Here is a 24,096-nt window from a genome sequence, read left to right on the forward strand (position 1 = left end):
TCGAGTTATTGCGAAACAGTTGGGTAAACGTAATAAAAAAAAGCCTGTCCAACTTCCATGTTTAAATAAACTAAAAGTGAAAAAAACCTCAAAACATTTGAGGATTATGAGATTTATAAAAACATTAATATCCCAGGGGACTAATGTCATTCTAAATATGTTGTTATCATGCAGAACCAATCTCATTGTGACATCTATTATCATAATCTAGTCCAATTTGTTTAAATGAAAACTGGTTTATAAAAATAATTTATGTCCCACGTCGATCATGAAGTATAATAAAGGTTGTGTATTGAAATTGTCTAGTCTCAGAATTAATTAACTAGCGCTTTACATGCAAATACATGTAAGGGTTTCATTCCAATATCCAGTGCCGCAACGAATTCGCGTATGTGATAACAAATGTGGATGATTAAGGATATCAAATAAATAAACAGCTACGTACTACGTCAGTGTAATCTCAAAAGAATTATTGTAATAATAATCATTAAAAACATTGATCTGTTAGCTTCAATTCATTTGTGTTTCTTGCTTTCTAGCCAGTTTCTTCTGCTCTTTACAGTACACTAATCTTGCAGTGTTACTTCGTCTATTTCGACGTTTGCTAAAAATGTTTTAGCCTGTGTGAAGGCTAAAGGGTGTTTGTAATTGGAATAAATATTGATTTTATTTTTACTAGGCTAAAATGTTTAAAGTTCACTGAGATTACAACGAAACACTAAAGGATAACTAAACCCATTGTAAAAATAGTGTACTTTACTTTAGATCTCGTATTTATATTTATGGCCGACTAGAAAATCTATACCCCCGGAGTTAACGCGCCGCGGAGCGCCTTCATGTGGCGACATGCACCTAGATTCGAGACACCTGTTGGCAGGTGCACTGTGACTTTCTATCTGCGACACTGATCGCTGTCGGCTAGTGATTATATATTAGTAGTAGTAGTACAAAGTTATAAGCCGAATTACAAATGTACGACGCAAAGTCACTAACTTTATTATATGTTCACTGTCTACAACTCCATTTATTGGCCTACTTGGAGTGTCCCATGATTTCAGGGTCGGTGATCAAAATGAGCCTTACGACTGTAAAATAGTTGTCATTTCGAAATGCTAATATGTCCGACCCCATGGTTTTGTAAGGAACGTAATGCCCTTCGAGCGGCGACATAATGTACTCACTAAATAACAAAGGCGGTATGAAACAGTGCGCCTGAATACCCTTCAGTGAACAATAGTTTGTATACAACTTGCTGTCACTATAGTGATCGCTCGGCACCAGACTTTGACATCTCACTCCTTTATAGATCAATCCGCTGAAACTTAGTAGTCGCGAAAAAAATTGTCATAGTTTTATAGAAGTCTTTAATTTTCCACAGATATATAAAGTTATCTAGATAAGGGATTTTTCAGCATTTTTACGGATTTTTTTTTCGCATTGTACTTGAGTTTTGGCGAACTATTTGACGAGGATGAATGTCGAAGCTCTCCTTATTTGCATAATAGATTAGCACCGTATGATTTCCAAGGTGCAAGGACTTCAGAAAACTTTACATGATTCTGTAGACAAGCCGGTGAATTTAGTTCTTTGTACCTTAAATACAGCAACAAGTAGATAAGTTGCACGCCGGTAAGACAGGAGATTACTGGTAGTTGTCGCTTAGTAGTATTTTCATGGTCTAAGAAGCAAGAAAAAGACGAAATCAGACTATGGCCGACGACGATAACAAGCAACGGCAGAGTCCGGGAGCTGATGGGGGACCGTCTGAGAAAGAAGCGAACAAACCAGATTCTCCAAAACCTGACCAAGATGTCGCCCCACCACTCATATCAGTGGGAAAACGTAAGTACGATCTTTTTATCCAGCTGCAATAGTTTTACAAGAAGTCATTAAAAAATCAAGACAGTTCGATCTGAAATTTAAGTACCGGTAACGGTAAACCTATGTGTACGTATGATGGCCGCGGACATCATATTGACGGGGAGTGTGCAGTGTCAATGAAAAATGCGTGCGTCAACAGTATATTGCACGATGGTGTGAACGTATAAGTTACAATGTCGCAATTATGTGGGACGTGTTCTAGAAAGTCAAGTGCACAATTTGCAGTTTGAATGACCGTACTTGAAAGCCACATTTCCGGCAATCTTTAGGAATACATTGTCGTGTTGTGTAGTTAAACGGAAGCGGAAAATAAGACCATGAACATGTATAGTGGAAATCCTGGTTGTATGATGTCTGGTGTAATAAAACAGATATTTTGATATTTGAATCAATCTGATTTTTGGTCATTTGCAAGTCGTAGTAAGTTTAAAATGACCCCACGTGTAATGGTACTAGGTAACGCTTGTCTAGTGAGTTGAACTTGAAGTCCATGTTGTCAATTGCTGGTGTAAATATCAGTAGAGTAAATTGACATTATGTACTAAAATGCCAGCACTCCTTGTCTTGTTGCTTGGCAACGAGTCACGTCTCCATGTCAACCGACATCATGAAAATGACATAATAATCATGTCCAGACCATGTCATACAATTTTTGTGCCTCATTGTTAGAATTATGTTGGTTTACCACCACCATCACAATAAAAAATACCCCTACCACTGTGATACATATTGATAACAACAACTTCTTTTTATCTAAATATATCTGATTTCTGTTTAAAAGCTGTTTTTGAAAGAATATTTGATGCAATGCCAAACTTTGAAAGGGTTGTAATTTTTGCATGCAGAATTTAACCTCAAGGGCTGTGTTGCACAATTTGCATAATAATAATTTTGAATCAATATGGTGTTCTACATTGTCAGTCTGTATTCCAAATCACCCAGGCATAAATGTATTACACAAATGTAACACCTGCTGGCTCTCTACATGTGTACATTATGATCCAAGACGTCATGGTTTATTAATCTGTAACCCCCTGGAGCCCCCCCCCCCCCCCACCTTTCCCCAAAAGAAAAGGTCTGTGGGGTGAAATATGAAGGGAATAATTTCTGAACCTGTGAAGTACAAAACGTAAAGCACCTAATTTAAAGTTTATTAGCAAGTGATAACACTTAAAAATGGCAAATTGTAATGATTATGTACATGTACATGTACCCATTAATTCATATTTGTGTCATAAAGGTAGAATCTGATGTTCATGTTGTACTGACATGGCTTGAAATTAGAGACTACCAAATTAGAAGTAGTCCATTTTGCACATTGACTACTTTATAAAAATCATTATAGACTACCAAATTTAGTCCAAGGCACATAGATGACATTGTATCAGGACTATGGTATTAGCAGTAGTAGTCCAAGGCACATGGATGACATTGTATCTTGACTACCAAATTTATAAGGTGGTAGTCTGTTAGACCAATGGAATCAAATCAATCAAAACTGTAGCTGAAATGGTTCACTTGGCTAAACCCGAGAAGTTAAAATTCATGCACTAATAACTTGTACCACAACACATACACTGTTATGGTTTCTGAAAGTTTCAATAGTTTGAATGTATAATCTATTATATTGTAATATTCAAATAAAGTGTCTGTAAAGCATACATTAATTTGATCAATGCCGAGGGTTGTTTTAAAATCATTGAAAATACTCTGATAAATTTACCAGTGGATGGAAATTCCATAGCTGCCTTCCAACTCTGGTATGATAGTCAACAGTACTACATGAAGTAAACATTAAACCTAAATACGATGTGTTAAAAATTCAGAACAGTTTGTTGATTTTCACATGAACATATTTTCTTCTCCAGAATTTGGTCATAACTGTATTCATTTTTATGTCATTGTTTTGCTACTAGCATTCCAATTTGGTGTACTCTGTAGGTACAGGTACTTTGTACATACTTGATTCTACCTCCGTGGGTGTATGAACGTTTATTCTCCACTAAATAGGAAGGGGATTATTTACACACACACACAATTTATTGTTCTTAGGGTCGTAGGTCACTTTTAATGTGCAAATCAGCATCCAAACCTAGAAAATATTGACTCTTTGCAAGATGACAGACTCATCTATGACACATCACTGAAATACCACACTAACCCTGTTTTCGCTGTAAGACACACCAGAGGAATGTGGGGGGCATGAACTATTCAGAGAATGGAAATGTAATTGTTATACATGTAGGTTGGAGTAGGGGGTTGGGGTAGGGTCGGGGGTTGGGTGGTTTGAAGTAACACTGAAATATATCAAAATTAATGGTGGAGGGTGAGACTAATCTTTAGACAATAGAAATTGATTCTTTGAGGTGTGTTTGTGGGAAGGAGGAGGGGGGTTGGGGTAGTGGAGAAAACTGAAATTTTTTTTTACAAATACTTCAAATATAGTCTCTCTTTTATTGAAAAATCACAGAAAAAGAGATTACAAATGTAGTTGTATTTAATAGTATCTACATTTCGTATCTCCTGGTGTCTTCATAATTGTCAATGAGAAACATGTACTATCAATTTATAAATACTCTGTTTTTGTGGTGATTTCCTTCAGTCTGATAACATTATAGATACTAAGATAGATAGAAAGAGGGTTGGTTGTGTGATTAAAAGTCTTAACTATCTGTATCTTCTGTTGGCATAATATGTGTGATTGTTGTTACTTTGGGTGATTACTTCTTTCTTGTATCTTGGTATTTCAAAGCCTAGCATAGAAGTTATGCAATGACTTAGTGTTGGCTATCAGATAGTACACACAAACAAATCAGGTCTCAATTCCTGTCTAAATTTATTTAATCAATTTGTGTCTTTCCTTGTACAGATTTTAATTTTAAAAATGTCAACAATGGATTTATTTAAGAATTTTTTTGCTTAGATTATTACTAAAGATAGATAAATAATTGTCACGATATAAATCAATGTAGCAAGAAAATGGACAAACTGAAATACAAATTTGACTGAAATGTAGAATAAAAGGTTTTAAATTCAACTTATGCAATTTTGTGTCATTTCGTAGCAAACTCATACACATCTCTTCGAAATTCTCGTCTTCCCACACAGTGGGTATTCTTTGTATTTGGACTGATATCCGTTTATTGAACACACTTAAGAATTTGATTCTGAAAAGATTGATGTATTTTCATTTTATGAAATATAATGTACATGTAGTATAGTAGCTATGAAAAATCTGACTTTCCTGAACAAATAGTATAAAAAACGATTCTTGGTAAATCCAAAATGATTTACGTAATAACAAGTTAAATATAGCTAAAATGTAAACACAGAGTAACATTATCTTTTTAAAAGGGTGTTAAGTAGATGTTAGTACGTCTACCTGAGTTCCAGACACTTTTATTCTGCATTCCTTTCAATGGTTAAAGTTATCGGAAATTGTTAATTTGACCAGATTTCCAGTTTCAGTCACCAGGGCTTTAAAAACTGTTGAAAACACTGCTTTACCTATTAGATATATTAATTGAATAACCAGGGAAGTATTTAAGGGTAGTGTTAGCGTTACTAAGTATTGTTCAATGATCGGAGTATTTTATTGAAAGCTCTTTTCAGTTTTGAGGTGACATATGGCTGTTAGTTGTCATGTCACCTATAGTGTGTAGTACATATATTGTATGTCTTTCTTTAGTAAAACCGACATCGCTGTTACTGAGTTAATTAAAATGATCTGCGCTGATCGATATGCAAATATTAGGTTTGGCATCCAGGTATACACTTCCTGTTAATTAATGAAATAATCACAGGAATAGGTAAAAAATACAAATGTACTATGGAAGCTTAGCCGGTTGAGTGTAACAAAATGTAATTTTGTTCAACAAAAATTCTAAACATTGCTATCACCTAGCTCAACTAAAATCTAACTAACGTTGCTACATTTTACTGTCTGACTCAACAAAGATCTTATTAACTTTGCTATATTTTATCATCTTGAAAAAATCTTACTAATATTGCTACATTTTATCATCTGGCATGACAATTTTTGTTACTAAACATTGCTTCTTTTCAATGCCTGGTGGGAGTAAAATGTTACTAATGTTGCTACATTTCCTTTGCTTGAATTGCATCATCTTAGCAGATTTGTTCAAAATCATATACATTGTAACAACATATATAGACATTGTAGCAATATACATTGTATATATATGTATATACATTGTATACTTTTTAAAGGCATGGATTAAAATGTAACAATAATTCTTCAATTTTAGTTTTGTCACAAGATAAGAAGTAGCAATGTGCATAGTATATTGAGATAATATAGTTGTTTAGACTGTAAAGATACTGTACATTGTGTTGTTCAAGCCTTATCAGGCTAGTGTTGGCTGATAGCATGGCATGAATATCTATTGTACAGACTAGTGTTTGTCATGTCTAACAATAAAATGTAGCAATACAGTATTAGTAAAATGTAGCAGTTAATATTAATAAGACTTGGTCCTATTGAGCTAGATGATGATGTGTTTCAGGTTGTATTTTCTATCTATTTTGGTAGCATTTGATTAACAGGAAGGTAGAAGATCTTTATTGCCATATTATTGTGACTACAGTATTGAGTTATTTAATCACAAAGACACCTTTTACAATGAAGTGTATTTAATGTGTTTTTTTAGTTCAGTTCATGACTATAGGAGTAACCAAGGACATCATTTTATGTGTGTGTTTTCATGACTCATAGCATTTTATTTTTTTTGGAATGACAAAGAATTTAAAAGAGATTCGTTTTCATGTAAAGATGTCCACAGCCTATACCTATACCATCTCTGATTTTTTGGCCTGATTAAAAAAATTTAAGATATTTTTTCAACAAAGAATTTTCTCCAAAACTTAAATTCATTGAAAAATCCCAATTAATATGCAGCCATGTGGTATTAATGTATTAGTGAATGTAATGTATAACTTTACATTATGCATTATAAAATAAATATTTTATGAAATCAAATGTAAATCACTCAAATATGAATAATATTGATAAATCATGTTGAAATTACACATACAGATTTAATAAAGACTTAAAACATTCAAATTGTAAAATGTGGGAGTGATATTGTTGTTGCTGTGCCAACATACTATCGGTAGCAACTTGTGAATGTGTAACCATGGAAACTCCATAGCAGTACATAAAAAGATATTTACAAAAGTGTCTTTTTTTTCTGTATATCTGACAGAAATGTCACTTTCAAGGTACATCTACTTATACATTTGTATTTTACCAAAAAAAAAGAAGTCCTTAGTTGATGTCACTACCTTGACATTTTCTCAGGTGTTAATCTCTAGCTTAAAGAGATAAGACTTCCTTTGTGAATCTCTTTTATCCCTTGATGGCCTATAGAAAGCTAGTTTATTATTAAAATATCAGCACATGTACTGATTTAGTAGCTTTGTGAATTGAACACAGTCGAGTCAAAGTCAGGTTATTGTCCCTGTACCGTGAAAGATGTATATACACTAATACCTGGGGATATTTTTTTATTGTTCTGTAGCCGAGAAAGAGAAAGATACGAAAGAGAAAGAGGCAGCTGATGCACGTGAGAGAAAAAAGACAACGTATCGCAGAGGAGCTCCCCAACCTGTAAGTATATAGTAATCTTTGTTACTATGGATACAGTGAAAAAACTACTGACGTAATAGTGTAAATGGATGCAGTGCAGTAACTATGGATACCATATAGTAACTATGGATAACATCTAGTAACCATGGATGCAGTGTTGTAACTATGGATACTGTTCAGTTACTTGGAAACAATACAGTAACTACTGATACAATTATAGTATCCATGGATACAATCCACTGTGAATACAGTTGTAACCATGGATACAATATAGTATCTATGGAAACATAGAGATTTGGTTTCACTGGTAGACTTGCATAACGTCTGCTATCATGCGTTTCAAATAATCTGTACAAAATTTCTATCTGTTCTGAAGGACAAAAGAGATTTAAAATTGTTGCTATATATGTCAGTTTGCAAAGCAGGGAAATAGATTTGTAAAATGAAGTCGATTTCCAAATTTCACTTATGGAATATTTTATGATACATAACAGATTATGAATATTTTTATAAACTAGCAAGGATTTTGTTACTTTAATGCAGAACACAGCTTGACAACCAAATAATTAAAATTTCGTAAAGATATAGAATTGTTGTAGAACAAAATTTCAGAATAAAAATATAATTTTACAAAATCTTTTTAAAAAAAAAATACATTTAAATATATTTAATATAATTCATTTTTAAAAAGGGTATGTGTTTTTTATCATTTCATTTTTTGAAGGCAACTACATTTTTTTATAATCATAATCTGATTGTGATGTCATACCTATATATTACTTGCTAAATTCTGAGAATATGTGTATACATGCACACAATGTTGTTACACAGAAAAAAAATCATGTTATTAAAATATTGTTGTAATATTAGGTTCTTGTAGTTATTGATTAAGTCATGGGATCAGATAGGATCTCCCCTTTTTGTTCTGGACCAGAGACTTGTCTCAGTCTAACTGTCTGAGGCGTATCTTTCACATCACATCAATGATTTTGCCCTTACTAGCAAAGAAGTATGTTCTGAATGTGAAATTACAACTACATTTCTCTCTCTGAAAATTTATTCAAAATCTGATACTTTGTATACTAAGTTCCATAAACTTGAAAACATGTCTGTTTTTAAAGGAAAACACAAAAATGAGCAAAACACAAGATAATTCTTGAGGATTATGCAAGTTTACCAGTTGAAATCATGGTAGGTTGTAAGGAAAACGTAGCCAATTGTGTGTAGATGTGTAGATGTGTGTGTGTGCGTGCGTGCGCATATGTGTGTACGTATGTATGTGTGTGTGCATGTATGTGTGTGTATCATTGTGTTTCAGTGTGCTCATGGTATAGTGTGATTTTCATATCATATGATATACACATACTATATGTACATTTCAGTGTGTTGGACATTGTTTTCATTTATCATTCATTCCCATAAAAATGTCCATTTCAACATGGAGTCTACAAATAATAAGTAGTTGCTGATAGTGTATTTCAATTTTAAACACAACAAAACTAATGAAATGTCAAAAAAAAAAACACCTTAAAAAACCCAACTTGTAATTTTTTGTAGTCCACATGTTTTGTAAGCACTGTTATTCCAGGGTTTCAGTACAGTTATTCAAAGAAAGTTTCAAACTCAAAGAAAATTTCAAATTTCGAAGAACAAAGTATATGGCAGAGAAAGTAAATTTATCACAGTGCTTTATAAATGTACTCTGTCATTCAGATTGTTACATGTAAAAAAAGAGTGATTTGAACATGACGAAAATTTGAAACTTTATCGAAAAGATTTTGTGAATCCTGAGAAAAAGTTTTGTTTCTGATGTGAAAATGAAAAATTAAAACACTTTAAAAAAGAAAAAGTTTGAGAAGTTTTGGCAAGATGATATAGCAAATTAAGATACTTCAAAATTGATTTTGATCAAGAGTTAAGAATTTCTCGATAGATTTAGCCGTTTAATGAATTTGAAAGGAAGAATAAAAGATATCAAATATCTAATGTCTGATAATGATAAGACAAGAAAATAGTCATAATTTATTTTGATTGATCAACAAAATACACTGTTTTAGAAGTTATGATAAAGACTCATCTGTGCAGATTAATACTATAGTTACAAATAAATGAACTTATTGTACTGTACAAAAATACTTCACACCCCCTGAAGAAGACCTGAGGACTCAGATTGAAAGCTGGGATTTGTCTGTATTTTGGTGCAGTACAGAGTTTCAATTTATTTGTAATTATTTTAGCAATTGTTTTGATCTAGAAATATTAAATTTAGTAAGAGAACTTTAATCAGTATAAAACCCATGTTGAATGAACATCACCCATTCCCCCCCATTCACCCTTCATATACGTTGTAGGTTTGTTTACATGTTGTTGCACCTGTTGTTTTCCTTTTCATGGTTTGCCTGATTACAATGTACCCAGGCACAAAAACCAGCACCAGTAAGTACCTATGTACATCTAGCACCATGTAGATGTAAGCGTGTGCCTCATCCAAAGCGTCAATAACCATGACAACGCTGACTCTTTTACTCATCAGCTTTCCCTCCTCTTGCTATCCATCCATTCATCCGTTCGTTCATTTTACTAATTGGATTTGGTGTGCCATTTTTAACCCCCTCGCTGTGTCGTGTGTATGGTGTGTTGTATTTTCTTCCCTCATTCTGACCTTGCTATTAAAAGTGTGCATGTGTCACTGTCCAAGCATGCCTTCCATATGTTTATGTAGTGTTTTCTGTTTTTTATTTGAGGGCTCAACACAAAAAGGGGTAACGGTAAGTCTTGCATGCTTAGAGAAAAAAAACTTGCTTATAACACGTGTGGATTCTGTATTCTGTACTATCTCCTGCCAAGTATCTGTTCTATTTCTCAGTTTCTGATTGGAGAGTACTGGTTTCATTCCAATATCTGGATTTGTACAATTTCTGGTTAAGGATACTATTTTCTTTGAGTATTAGTTCATGATACAATTTTTTTCAAGGTACCAATCCAAGTTAGACTCGTTTGAGTTTGCTCAATTTATCTTATAGTAACCATGATTTTATACTTTTGAAGTAAAATTATCCATGTGAAAAAAATATGAAATATTGCACGACATCAACCAAAACTCACAAAATAGCATGCAACTACTTTTCATTTGTATGAATTTATCTGATAACAATTTTGTTTTTTGCTATACTTCTGTTACAGTTTGAATTTATTCGTAACATTTTATTTCAGTGCAGTGATGGGTGATCAATATCCATGTATATCTTCTTAACTTTTATAGATTTATTTCAGGTGGTACATCTCTCCATGATCATTTTTATTTCCAACCAGCTAAGTATTAATGCATATCAATATACATATGTACATTATATCTAGAACAAGAGTACCTGTTAGGGTTTTTTTCAGACAGTGTTGACAACTAGTGTTGTGGCACATGTACATATCAAAAGACTATGCAAATGTGATCTAAATTATTCATCAAACTAGTTCTGAAAATGTTCAATCAACTTTAATTAGCTGAATTAGCTGTCTGCTCATTTTATCTGTCATAGCTGACTGTCTCTGGTGTCTGACTCATCTGTCATTGCTGGTACTGTGTACACTAACTTGACAACCATGTGTAAACAATATAAGTAAACAGTCTAGACTCTAATCATTTGTCAACAAATTATAAGGTTGACTTGTGTGATTTTGATAGGATTTGATCAGGAAGCAGTCATACCTAATTTTACAACAAGACCAAGACATATACGATGTAAGTCAGTCAAAATTCTGAAAAAAAATTTTTACGTACAGCTACTCAAGGCATTTATGAATGTTCAATTTCCTTCATTTTCATTTCCTAAACTACATTGTACATAGTAAAGTATTTTATTTTCAAGGAATCTAATTTTTGTCTGATTTAAAAAAACAGACAATTTCAATCAGGAAATCAAAAAGTATTTGATATTCTGTTTCATTTTTACAGTTCTAAAAGAGAGACCTGTAAAAAAAAGAGCAAAGATTAATGTGAACAGGAAATCGATTACTTCATAGTATATGATACAGGTTTGGTGTACAGTACAGACATTGTTGATGTGATTGATCCGCTGATGTCCAGACATGTAGAATGTAGTTGTCATAGATACAGTCCTTTCAACTCTAACCTTTGACTTTCATAGCCTACTTGTCTGTGTATGACAATTGTTCTCATTGTATTGGTCTTGTAGATTTATGTAGGTATTTGTAAAGATACCATACCATACCAGACAAAATAATAGGTAAAGTACGTTGTCGGACTTCATGAATCAAGCCTTGATATACAAGTTTTGTGGACTTTATTGTTGGTTATATTCAGTCAATTACAACATAATTTACTCATAAAACTGTAAACAATCATACACAGTCCAAAACAAGCAACTCAAAATGGTTGACAGCACCTCCGTGCTAGGGGTGACACACCCTTAGACACACACAACTCTAGAGAATGGGAGGGGATGCAGCCCTAGACAGTAATTACATCGTCTGGCAATCAACACCAAGTATGACTCGACACATATTGCACCCATTTGGCAATGGTCCAACTAAAGTTGTTGACACCTTGTTGCCATGTCGACTGGCCCAGCTGGTGACTGAAATGTGACAAGGGGGCAACAGTTTCCAATCCTAGGCAGTTCTAAAATGTTTCTATGTGTTGTATCTGTACAAAGTATTGATGATGTTATTGTTGACGATGGATTGATACCTTAGACTGAAGTGGGTGATTTAATACCTAGGGTAAACAGATCAAGTGAAATTGAAGACTTTGTAAGTGGACTTTAAGAAGGTCGCCAAGATGAAGGAATGTACAATAGTACATACACAATGACTAGATACAAAAGACATACAGTTAGTACAAAAAACACAGTACAAGAACGGAGTGGATGTTTCTCCTAGTACAATTCTGAATAAAATAAGGGGGGGGGGGGGGGGGTCAGAAAGTTTTATGAATAATAAATTTTAAGGGGAATTTCAGTGAAACATCTTGAGAACTCTGGTTGGATTTTACGTCCTTTGTGTTACTGAGTTTAAACACTGCACTTGTTATTGTTCTACAAAAGCTTGTGTTAGGGTTAGTAAATTAGTGACAGGTGACAACAGTATTGGTGACAAATTATATCGTACATGTCTACCACAGCAAATAATGTAACTTTTTGAAAAATGATGTAGGTCCTTCACTTTTTTTGTAGAGGATAGGATGTTGTTATGTCCAGGAGAATAGTTGTATCCTAAAACCCCCATTGTCTTAAAGACCTGGGTTTTAATCCCAGATTCTCACTTTAGTGTTACGACACTGGTAATCAAGCCTTGGGTTTTCTAAGATAGAGCCAACTAAATCTACTGTTCTTCAGTGTGGTAGATTTACACAAGTGGATGATAGCGGTTCCTCTGTTGTGCAATTCTAATCACCCTGTGATCAAGATAGTGTAAACATTGGAAGTCCCAAAACAGCTACACTGCAAGTTTATGGAAGTTGAACTCCCTACTGAGACTAAAAGTAAACGAATGTCTATTCAATAGTTTATATATCACAGTTGTATCAACATATTGTAACAATAGTTTTAGTTTGTGTCTATCTAAGTTAGAAAACCAAAGGTTCAACTACCAGAGTAATATCAAATCAGTGAAGCCATAAGGATTACATAGGACCATTCTTTCCATTCTGGACCAATTCTTTCTATAACTCTGTCAGACAACTTGTCTTAATGTCTAAACATTAATTATAATTCAAATGGAAAAGTTCTGAAAATGAAAAAAAAAATACCTCAAATTTTTTAATGAAGAAATAACAATAACTTGAGGTACACATTTGTGGACTTTTAAGGCATGTTTGCGGTCTTTACTTTTCCAAAAAAAATGTTCTGTTCCAATCAAGAAAGTTTGCTTTAAGTATGTCAAATTTCTGAACTCTATTTTAAGTCATATGCAAACATGAGTAGTCAGTACATTGCTGTTTCCCATACAAACAAGTATGTCTTTGCAAAACTTCCAAACCACTCCTATACAATTCAATACACAACTGTGTCAATACAGTGAAATACAGTGTGTTGATCTAAACATCTGTCACGGACCATCTCAATTTTAGTGTCATTTGTATCAATACAGTCCAATCTGTACAAATCTGGTTGTTTCCATGGTGACGGCCCTGAAGCATAAACAACTGTATGTAGTTTCGGGATAATAGAACATATACATGTACATCGAGTTTATCGATTTAGTCACTTTATACATACATAATGGGATACTAGGCAGAATGTTGTATTAATACCTTATACCCAAGCCGAAATGAAAAAACATTGTACATTGTGATATAAATGTCAAATATAATGCCCTTGCTGAATTATTTGATGAATTTTTCTGATTACTAAATTGTGCACACATGGAGTCAAATGTAAATTACTTTCCATAAAAATGGTCTCTAAAATTTAGTGAAAAATTTTCTTTTTTTTGTTGTTTGAGGAGGGGGAATTACAGTTGATTGCGTTTGTTAGTAAACTTGGGATTGCATCCACTTCTGCATAAGAATGTACCTTCCTCTACCCCCCCCCCCTCCCCCCTCCCCCCTACATGCCAGCAAAAAGTACCACTGCTACATGTACATGTAACACCTTCATGGTGTATGATTGTTATATCCCGTCTTATTTGGATTCCCCCACTAGAGGTCAAAGTTCATTTCCAGGAATCATTGAAGTCTGATTTCCAACATTTAGTATTGACTGAGTTTTATAACATGTATATGTAATAATATATTGTATTGGCTGTCAACACACTTAGTATAGAGTTGTTACGTTAGACTTCTTTGTGACTAGACCTAATGAAATAGTAATTGAAAAGTCAGAACTCAATACACATAACAGTCCCCTACCAATCAGGAGTGTGGTAACCATGCACACAATGTATGCAGTTTACCTACGTAGGTCATACAGTGTTATGTGTATGTTTAGTTAGAATCAAAACCGTGCCCTAGATAAAAATAAAACAAACTAAAGGTACAGAATTGTTTGAAATTCAATCTGTTTTTGAACTCATACATTATAGATGATGAAATCATGGAATTTCTATCACTATGGTAACGAATATTGTACTCTATCGTTTACAAGTAATTTGTCATTGGCTGTTTGCAATCATATGCCAGGGAGTTGTGTTTCCTTCAACAGAAAAACAAAGCCAAAAATGGACACATGAATTCTAGGTAGTGCACGTCTAGAAATTATTTTGTGTATTTGTATATCCAAATGAGCTGTTTCCATGGAAACTTAACTTAAAAGGTTTTATGAAAAGTAAAGGGAAAAATGAAGTATTTAGATATTTTGTTTAGTTTATAACTGAAAGTTGCTGTATATTTACATGTACTGTTTTTTAGTCTGATAGGTTGGTTTCTATGGAAACATTAATTGACATCCTTTTCAATTACTAAATTAGTATAGGTCAATTTAATAAGACCACTTGAGAAAGTATTATGACAGTATTGGAACATTTCTGTAATATTAAAAATTTTGACTTTGATAATTGAGATATAATAATGTAACATATAATTATGTCAGAATAGGAGAAGAAAAGAAATACTGTGACAGAAACCCAGGATGTGTGAGTGGCATGAATTGTTCTTTGCCATCATAATTTCACAAGCGCAATGAGTGATTGAAAGTGCAGCAGAAAACACCGCAAGTACGAATACAAATGCCCCTGAGTATTCACATGGGCACTCACACATTTATCATTCTTGGGAAATTGAAATGAACCACAAAATCAATTCCGTACAATACTCCTTAGATAAAAATTAGGTCTTAGTATTTGTATGATGGAGGTCAATGGGTGGACCTCAATTTCCTAGTCATTTTGACACATGACGGAGGATATAGATTTTCACCATTTTTTTTTTTTTTTCATGTCTGTTTCTGTATTTTAAAACCTAAAGCATTCACACCGCACCGCTATGCTTGGATGTGTAGGAAAATGTGAATTTTATCAGATTTTCTAATTTTCTGTTACCAGAGTTCTAAACACATTAGTAAACCGTTATAGAGTAAATGTGCCAGAAATTGTAAATTTTACCCGGATTTTTTTCAATTTTTATGACCGGTTTTAAAACCTTTGCTACACATGTAGCTACCAATGCTGAATTTTTGAGAAATTGCAAATTTTGTCAGATTTTTGCACTTTCTGTTCTCATGGTGCCACAACATTAGCAAACCAGGTCTAAGACTGAATGTGTATAAAAAATATAATTTTTTTCAAGTTTTCCCCATGCTATCGTCACCAGCTTTTTAGAAAACTTTACGAACCACTGAGGATGAAATTTGTGAACCACTGAGAATGAATTTATCGGTAATGGCTATTTTTGCCAGATTTTTGCACTTTCGGTTTCTGAATTTTCACAAAGTTAAATTACCTTTAATAGCTAAAGCGTGTGGCAATTATAACTTGTTGGCTTAGTGGATTGGATTAACCAGCAGAACAGTTTTCCACTCAGTTGAAAATAAATCTCTGTATGCAACATATCACTGTATAGTATTGCAAAACGAGACACTGAGTAATGACATAAAACAAATTTATAGTAACTACATACATCTATTATTCATTTATACAATGAATACAAATAATACACAAGTAATAATTATTATCAAATGCACTTTAGGTGGAAAGTAAAATGTGAATTTATGGAAGCACGTCGGAAACGTCAAACCAAAACTAATGGAGTTGATTCAGTGCGAAAACAAATAAATTTGTGCAAGTTACATTCACATGCCGTGTTTGCATTGTTGTGTGGAGCCAATAGATGAAAAAATGATACAGTATTGTAAATAGGCCGTGTATATGAGGTTGTAGTGTTAGTCATTTATTTGTTACATGTACATATAGTTGTTAGGTAGAATCTACCATTTATAACAAGTTGCAGTGTTTGTCGTTTATTTGTTACATGTACATGCACTTAGTATCTACTTGATTCTGAACACAATTTATCAAGGCTCTATGTCTTTGCTTATGTTACAACAGTATTAAATCTGCACTAGCTGCAAATGGAACATTTTTAAAGAAACCTGTTTTGTTAGATATAATGATGTTCTTGTAATATTGTATACCATGAACAATATTGAATCACCAGTGAGTATAAACATACTTGTGTTTTGCATAAACCCTATCAAATTGATTTTTGGGTCCACACCCAAAAATCAGCACCCCAATGCAATCTTGATTTCAACTGGTTACTGTATTACTTATTATGGATACAATTAACCAACCTCTACTATAATTAACAGTGTCATGTCTAAGTAGTTGTATTTTTTTTTTTTTTTTTTTTTTTTTTTTTTTTTTGCAATTTTCAGTAAATATTTTGTTTAGTTCAGATAAAAAAAGCATACTCCAGTTACCGATAGTGCAGTTTGAAAGTATGAGGTGAGATATTTCAAGGCAAAAAAAATTGATAATGTACATGGTCTGTACTGGGGCCTTGAATTATATAATTATCCAAATCATAGCTAGAGCAGAGTGCCCTCTAATGATAGCCAAATTTTGTTATTATGAGTCAAAATGATAAAAACTGGCATTTCTTGTGAGTCACCACATAGTAAGAGATACGAGAACACCAAATTTTGGTGTGTCACTATAGAAATTGTGTGCGTCAGTGGGTGCGTCAAATTGGCTTAGAGGGCACACTGAGCTAGAGGTAGTATTAGAGACTACGACGCATCTCTGGATTTCAAATAAAAGTATACACCTACGCTGCATATTAGTCAGAGATGCCCAGCAAAATATGCTGACATATAAATTGAAGATAAAATTACTGATGACTGACAGATTTAAAATTGGTTTGACTTTAGGGCTCAGAGATTGTATTACCAACATTATAGCATCGTTTAGGCTGTGTCCCTCATTTGTTTGTTTGTATGTCTTATGTTTCATCACTCTTAACCTTTGTGACTGAAACATAGATTCTGCTTCAATACAAAATGTTTTTATTCAATACAGGTGATAGAAAAGTTAAAATTCTCTGTAATATCTTAAAATTGACTTTAATGGGTTCAAAATTCAAGAACGAAAAGTAAATTTTTTGAAATGTGAAATGTATATGTTACATGATCTGTCCGATATGACAAGGTAAACATTTTTAGGATTAAATATATGTTTAATAAAAACCTCAGAAATTTGATAAGATGTAAAATGACAGACATAAAATCTGGGAATGAAAAGTGCTTTTTCAAGACACTAAATATCTGCCGTGTACACTAAAGTGATCAGGTCTGATGTAAGCATTCTGAGGATGACAAGTATGTTTAACTTCTGTAAATGTAACAAATCTCTGTAAATATGAAAAGATGTAAACTGATAGGTTTAAAAACTGAATATAAAAAGTATGTTTTATATTAAAAATGTCAAAAGTGTATGTCATATGATCTGAACTAATATGATATGGTAAACATTTTGGTTTGAAAATGTAAAAGAATCGCTGTAATATGATGAGTTAAGTAGGTTGATGACAAAAATGTGTGATATAAAAACAGTTAGACAAATGTCTCAAGTTTGCAATGTGATGTGAAATCTAGTAAAACTGGCATAGTTTTCAATACATTGTGCCATAATTTTGGTGGGAAGCCTTGGTAAATTAACAACTCAGGGAGATTTTCCCTTTTTATACCACCCCCAAACAAAAACACAGACATCACCCCATTATGTCACTGATGTTCCCATACCTTTATTGGTGACAGTGTGTCCTCTAAGCTAATTTGACCTGCCACTGACGCACACAATTTCTAGTGACGCCCCAAAATTTGGTGTTCCCCTATCTCTTACTATATGTGGTGACTCACAAGAAATGCCAGTTCTTCTCATTTTGATTCACAACAACAAAATTTAGCTATCATTTAGAGGGCACACTGTTTGGCAATAACACATATTTGGTTGACTTAGGTTGGCATGACTCAGCTACATTTGTATTTGAAAAGACATAAGTTTTACACAATAATGTTTTATCGGGTGTGACCCAGGTAAGACTTTGTAATCACATACTATTAGAACCTTTACACAATTGACACGCTGTCGTCAGTCCGCATAGAAATGAAACATTTCATTAACGTCGATAATATAATTTAATTGACAGCAATAATATAGGAAATAATAATATGGTGTATCCTTTCAGATATTACATTCTCCTCCTTAATGAGATTACCGTGGTGATCAAAATAAACCATAACCTTTCACTCTTCTAGACATATTTCGTCCTGTTAACAGGTTGCCATAGCAACAAGGACTCTTTAATGTCTGAGCACGTAAACTCTGAATGGTGTTTTGGCACTGTGAGTTGCCATCATAATGAGTAAACCTTTGTACCATTTGTACTGCCTTGATGACAATGGTGTTACACAATCTGGAATTCTCATATAGTAATAATAATAACAATGCATGTAATTGTCCATTTTAGAGTTTGAACTGCAAAGTGCAATCAATTGTTAAGTGAGCTGTATCTCCAACCAAAGATTCTTAAAACTGGAAAGTGCAATCACCTTTTAAGTGAGCCGTATCGCCAATCAAGGATTTTGAAATGAATGATCAATTCTAACTTCTAATACAGAATTGTAAATCCTACAAATGTTGGGGAAGTCACACCAAAATTTCCCAAATCTGGTAAAATGTGTAAATTTATATCAAAAATTAAGAATTAAGCTGCAGAAAAAAATTACACAAAGAGAGATTAATAATGTGATTTCTGCAGTACAGGAGTACAAAACCAGATTAAATCTTTGACTAATTCCACACTATTGTGGGCTTTTTCAAAAAGTCTAGCTTAAAGACTAATTTGACATCCCTATTTTCTACACTTCAATGATAGAGTCCTACTCCTACTAATTTTGACATCAACACCCCCATGTCTCTGATACCATGGTATATTCCAACCATAATGACTATTGTAGGTGTTCACCCCCCCCTCCACTGTAATGGTAGAGTCCAATATCATGACACCTGTGTGAATAGTGACATCCCAATCTTTCCTTGCATAATGGTACAGTCCCACAATTTCAGATATTAAATCAGAAATAAATACTGTGCACCCTGAATAGTATTACACGTAAATGTTCTAATCATGCTACCAATAAAAATACGAAGAAAAAAATCAGATCTGCTGTTGTAGTGTTTTAGCTAAGGTTTGGGCACCCCAGGAAGTAAGAAACCAAGTAAAATTTGCATAAATTTGCATATGGTGTATCATGATTTTGGTGGAAACATTGGGAAAATACCCAAGCTACTTTTAAAATGTTTGTATTGTCATAAACCACACACAGGTGTCGTTCTGACACCATCCAAAACGTTCCCGACATATGTCGTTATATTGTGTCAGCAGAAATATGTTCTGTGGCTTATCTCAGAATGCCTGCTTGCCACCCTTGGCAAAATCACAGTGCTCAAATACATTGTGTTTACACAAGTTGTGAAAGTCTGCGTTTTATCAGTTGAATAGAGAACAAAAAGACGTACCATTTTTTTGTGCATTTCTGTTAAAAATACATTGCTGCTGGGTACATATTTCACACAGAGTGTGGTAGATTTCATTTACAGTGAGTGACACCGATTCAGAAATCAATTGACATAAAAGCTGAGTGGTATTAGTAAAAGAATTTGCCTAGGGACACAACACAGTGTAATGAAATATTAATCAATATTAATTTCTCAAAATGCCCTTTTTTAAGTTTTAAGTATTGTCCTGGTAGCAATTTCAGTGTTCTACCCTGAAGCTGGCTATGTATGACAGGGTAAGTGTCTCAAGCTATTCTGTATTGAAAAAAGTTCCTTTTCAAGTTACAATATGATTGGACTTCTATGGTATAAGGTTGTTTCATCGGAAAGGTCGTCGGTTATCGGTTGCCGAGTGGTGAAACCACTTACTTCTCTTACAACTGCAGTCGGGGTTTAAACCTAAAGTTTGATTAGATTTGCCATTCTGTAAGTATATAAGGAGAGTGTCCTACCAAAAACAACGCAGACATTCCCCAAGGCATTTTGGTTCCCCCTGTATTAACACTGAAACCATGGGGTCCATGATAAGTCTCCTGTATGGTTAGAGCCTCTATTCAATGAATTTGCCTTAGTGCTGCATGTACAAATATGTACTAGCCCACTACATATAACTCCTCATATCTGCTGGAAGAATTTCAGTGTTTGATGCCCATTGTAGGGTAGGGGCATGTTGTCCCCACACTAGAACTTTGCTTCAATGCTGTAATCTAATTTTGAACATACCATCAACAAACAGTGGGAATTCTTCTCATCTGTTGGTAATGACTTCAGTTTAATTGTAGTGTAGGAGCAATATGATTGCCTCACTGCTACAAGTTTATCCAAATATTAATGAAAGTTCAGTCACCAATAAACATGTGGTTAATTTAAATTACTAATTTACTTGTCGTATCTCGTCATGGATCTGTGATTTTAGTGTTGAGCCTGAAGCCATTGTGGGTTAGGGGCCTCCATGCTATAACTTTACCCCCACTCTATAATAATATTATGATAAATAGATAATTGACATGACAGTGTTCCCCAATTTGTGCACAACTCAATATAATTCCTATCTGAACTTTAAATTATCATGACTTAATTTCCGCTCGCAATTTACATATCTTTTGACAATCTTGATTGGCATAGGGTGGCTCATCCGCATTACTGCCTTTGCTTTCAAGACATTTGTCGGAAAGGAAACAATAAGAGATGAAAGATACAATAATTTCGCAGTGCAGCTGCTCGAATCTTGAATATTTTAAAGATTTTTCTTCGTTTATAATCACAGTCATAAATATGTGATATAAATGGAAGCCAAATGAACATACTCCGAATGGCAGTTCCTTCCTCACTGTACTGTCACCTCAAAGTCTAATAAATCATTGAGTGCTCTTTTTTTTTTTCGAGTTTTTTCTGTCATTTTTATCCATCGTGGCTAAACATAGCATAGTAGAATTAGGATGTAGCTGCAACGTAAAGCCATGTATCTTGTTGGTATATTCCAATGGCTACGTTTAAAGATTTGAGCCGAAAATCGTCAAAAATTGGAATCTCCAACCTGGCCAGAGTAGTACATCTAGCTATGAACATACAGGTATTTCTTATTGTGTGTGTGTGTGATGAGATCTTTTGTCTGTGGTTTGTATGGATTGACTAGAGCAATGTCCAGCCTCTGACTCTCTCAGTCGTATGTCTTCCGGTTTCAGATTATCTCATTTTATCATTTTCTTTTCAGGCTGTTATCTGACCCGATATTTTTATGGGAATCTTTTGCAAATTTATGAAATAATTGACTTTAGTAAGACATTTCAGATCAAGATGTATTTCTGGTATATATTGTAAACTTCGATATTTTCACCACTAGAAAATTTTGTGATTTTACAGTCTTCAGCTAGTTCTCAAAGACTAATTTTTATTATTGATTGTCTGACTGGTATATTGTGTTCATATACAAGGCTTTTTAGTCATTAGTATTTTTATGTTTTTGGTTTCCAGTGAAATAAGCAACAATAAGTCTTTAGTGAAAATTTCCAGGTTTTACAGTATTTTGCAAATCAAGTTGATTTCACTAACTTTGCATCATAGAAGTTCAACATACACTTTGTAGATGTAGAGGCATTTGGAAAGTGGGTCTGTTCAGTGCACAACATGTACATGTATTTTTTTGGAAAACTTTGTTCTCCAGAAACTTGTTTTATATTTGCATAATTTAGACGCGTGAAAATTTTGTATTTTGATCTCATATACATGTTCAATATACCTATACAGTGTTACGTTAAAGCCCCATGTTTCAATCCCAGGTTCTCCTCACATTTAGTGTTATCTCATCAGTCAAGCCATGTGATGATGATGATTACATAGATTTATTCTTTTGTTCTGGAACAACTTTTTTATAGCTCTGCCAGAAAACTGGTTTTCATACTTCAGTTTCAATCCTAATCAGAACGTGGCCGCTGTTAATCACGTTGTGTATCCATGTTTATTAACAGACAGATTTGACATATGTTAATGCCAAGAAAATGATGATTATCAGAGTAACTGTGGATTTGATGGCCATTCTTTCCATCTTTCTCCCCCCATGTTCTAACTTTGATAAAGCGATCCAAATTTCATACATTGACACATGATTCAATTGAGTTTACATCTATACAGTACTTGTGTGGGTAATGTCACTTCATTCACTCTCAGGCCTCAAAGCCATGCAAATATTTATTCATTTCATATCACATTTAGTACACTTTTTATTCCATTAGCAAGACTGTAACTTTTTATTCACAAACAAGCCTTTTATCAGAAAAGATTTTATGTGAAAAAAAAATACAAGAAATTATATTTTCCAAATGGGTGTAAACAGTAATTAATTTTGTGAGTTATGAATAAATGAATAGTTATGATTTATTGAGTGAATTATTAATTTCACTTATTCTTTGCTTAAACATTAAGTGTCCCAGTTTTGATGGATGTATAGCTTTGGTTATTAGTTATTTCAAAGTAAAAAATTGTGTGCATATTTCCCATATATTGGTCAGCACACGGTTTAAACATAATATTACTATTGTGCACAATTCATTCAATTTAGTGTAATTACACTTAGCTATATCTATTTCTTTGTCAGTACACCATATATTACTGAAACTGTTTTCTTTTCAGGAAATTGACTATGTTAGATTCAAAGCTGTATGCCAGGACCGCTTTGAATGAACATACCGATGCTGATAATGGTATCAAAATCACAGCTGCAGCAGTCACATTTCATATTTCCTCGTAGAACACATTACCAATCACATTTCCAAGCAGAGAAATTTACATTGATACATGTAGAACTGTTGCAAAATGTTTTTATCAGTAATTTTTCTATTTTAAAATTATTTGCCACGTTTCGTTTCAGAACTCGTCACCAATCATGTTTCAAAGCAGTGAAATGTACATGATAGCACTTCCATTATTTAATTTCTTTTAACAGATTTTTTTTTGAATTTTTAAAATGTTGTTTTGTTTGTTTTTTGCAAATGCTGTTCAGTTAATAGGACTTGCCAGGAAAATAGGAAAACAGATAGTGGCAGCGAAGAGAACTGGAGGAGGAGTTAGATTTTGGCAACAACTTGTAGGTTTGACAACGATATCGCTTAATTTAATTTATCTGATTATAATAAACATGTACTGGTGCCTGTGTATTTTCCTTTTATAAGAGACACATGCTTCTCCAGATTTGTAGTAAAAAGTATGGAGGTCTTAATCGATCATTGTAATATTTCCCATGTTATTACTACATAACCCGGATTGCTAAAGGTTATTGTTAATGTTGTTGCCATAGTAATGAAACAGCTGAAGTAGACCCCCTAAGTGTGTATTAAAATCGATATGAAAGATGTTCCTGTTTTGACTCCTTAGTTATTTCATATCCTGTTTGTTAAAACTTACAACATCCGAATCTCATTAAAATTGCATGTCACAAAATCATCAAATTGTTAGGAGAGAGAAATCACATACAGATACATGTATTTCGCGATTGTGAGCGTCTAGCCGGGAATCACCTCACTGCTAGTCCATGACGGTACCAACACCATGAGTTTCGTAAGAGATTTTTTTTCTGTATTTGCATGATATAGTCCATCTTT

At 33.6% G+C, this 24,096-nt stretch overlaps 1 protein-coding gene across 2 annotated transcripts in view; it reads left to right on the plus strand.

Moving 5' to 3' along the window:
• The first annotated feature begins 1,540 nt into the window (after nt 1–1,540).
• Nucleotides 1,541–24,096, plus strand: part of LOC144433429 (dynein axonemal heavy chain 5-like) — a 101,230-nt gene continuing 78,674 nt past the window's right edge. Inside the window, exons 1-3 of one of the 2 annotated variants that reach the window (XM_078121745.1) lie at nt 1,541–1,842; nt 7,422–7,510; nt 9,908–9,925. In XM_078121745.1, coding sequence (XP_077977871.1) covers nt 1,710–1,842; nt 7,422–7,510; nt 9,908–9,925 — 240 coding nt within the window. In that variant the 5' untranslated portion in view covers nt 1,541–1,709. The remainder of the gene's footprint in view (nt 1,843–7,421; nt 7,511–9,907; nt 9,926–24,096) is intronic. The other variant, XM_078121746.1, reaches the window with a different exon arrangement.

Source organism: Glandiceps talaboti, chromosome 3 (assembly GCF_964340395.1).
Source record: "Glandiceps talaboti chromosome 3, keGlaTala1.1, whole genome shotgun sequence".
Taxonomy (NCBI): Eukaryota; Metazoa; Hemichordata; class Enteropneusta; family Spengelidae; genus Glandiceps; species Glandiceps talaboti.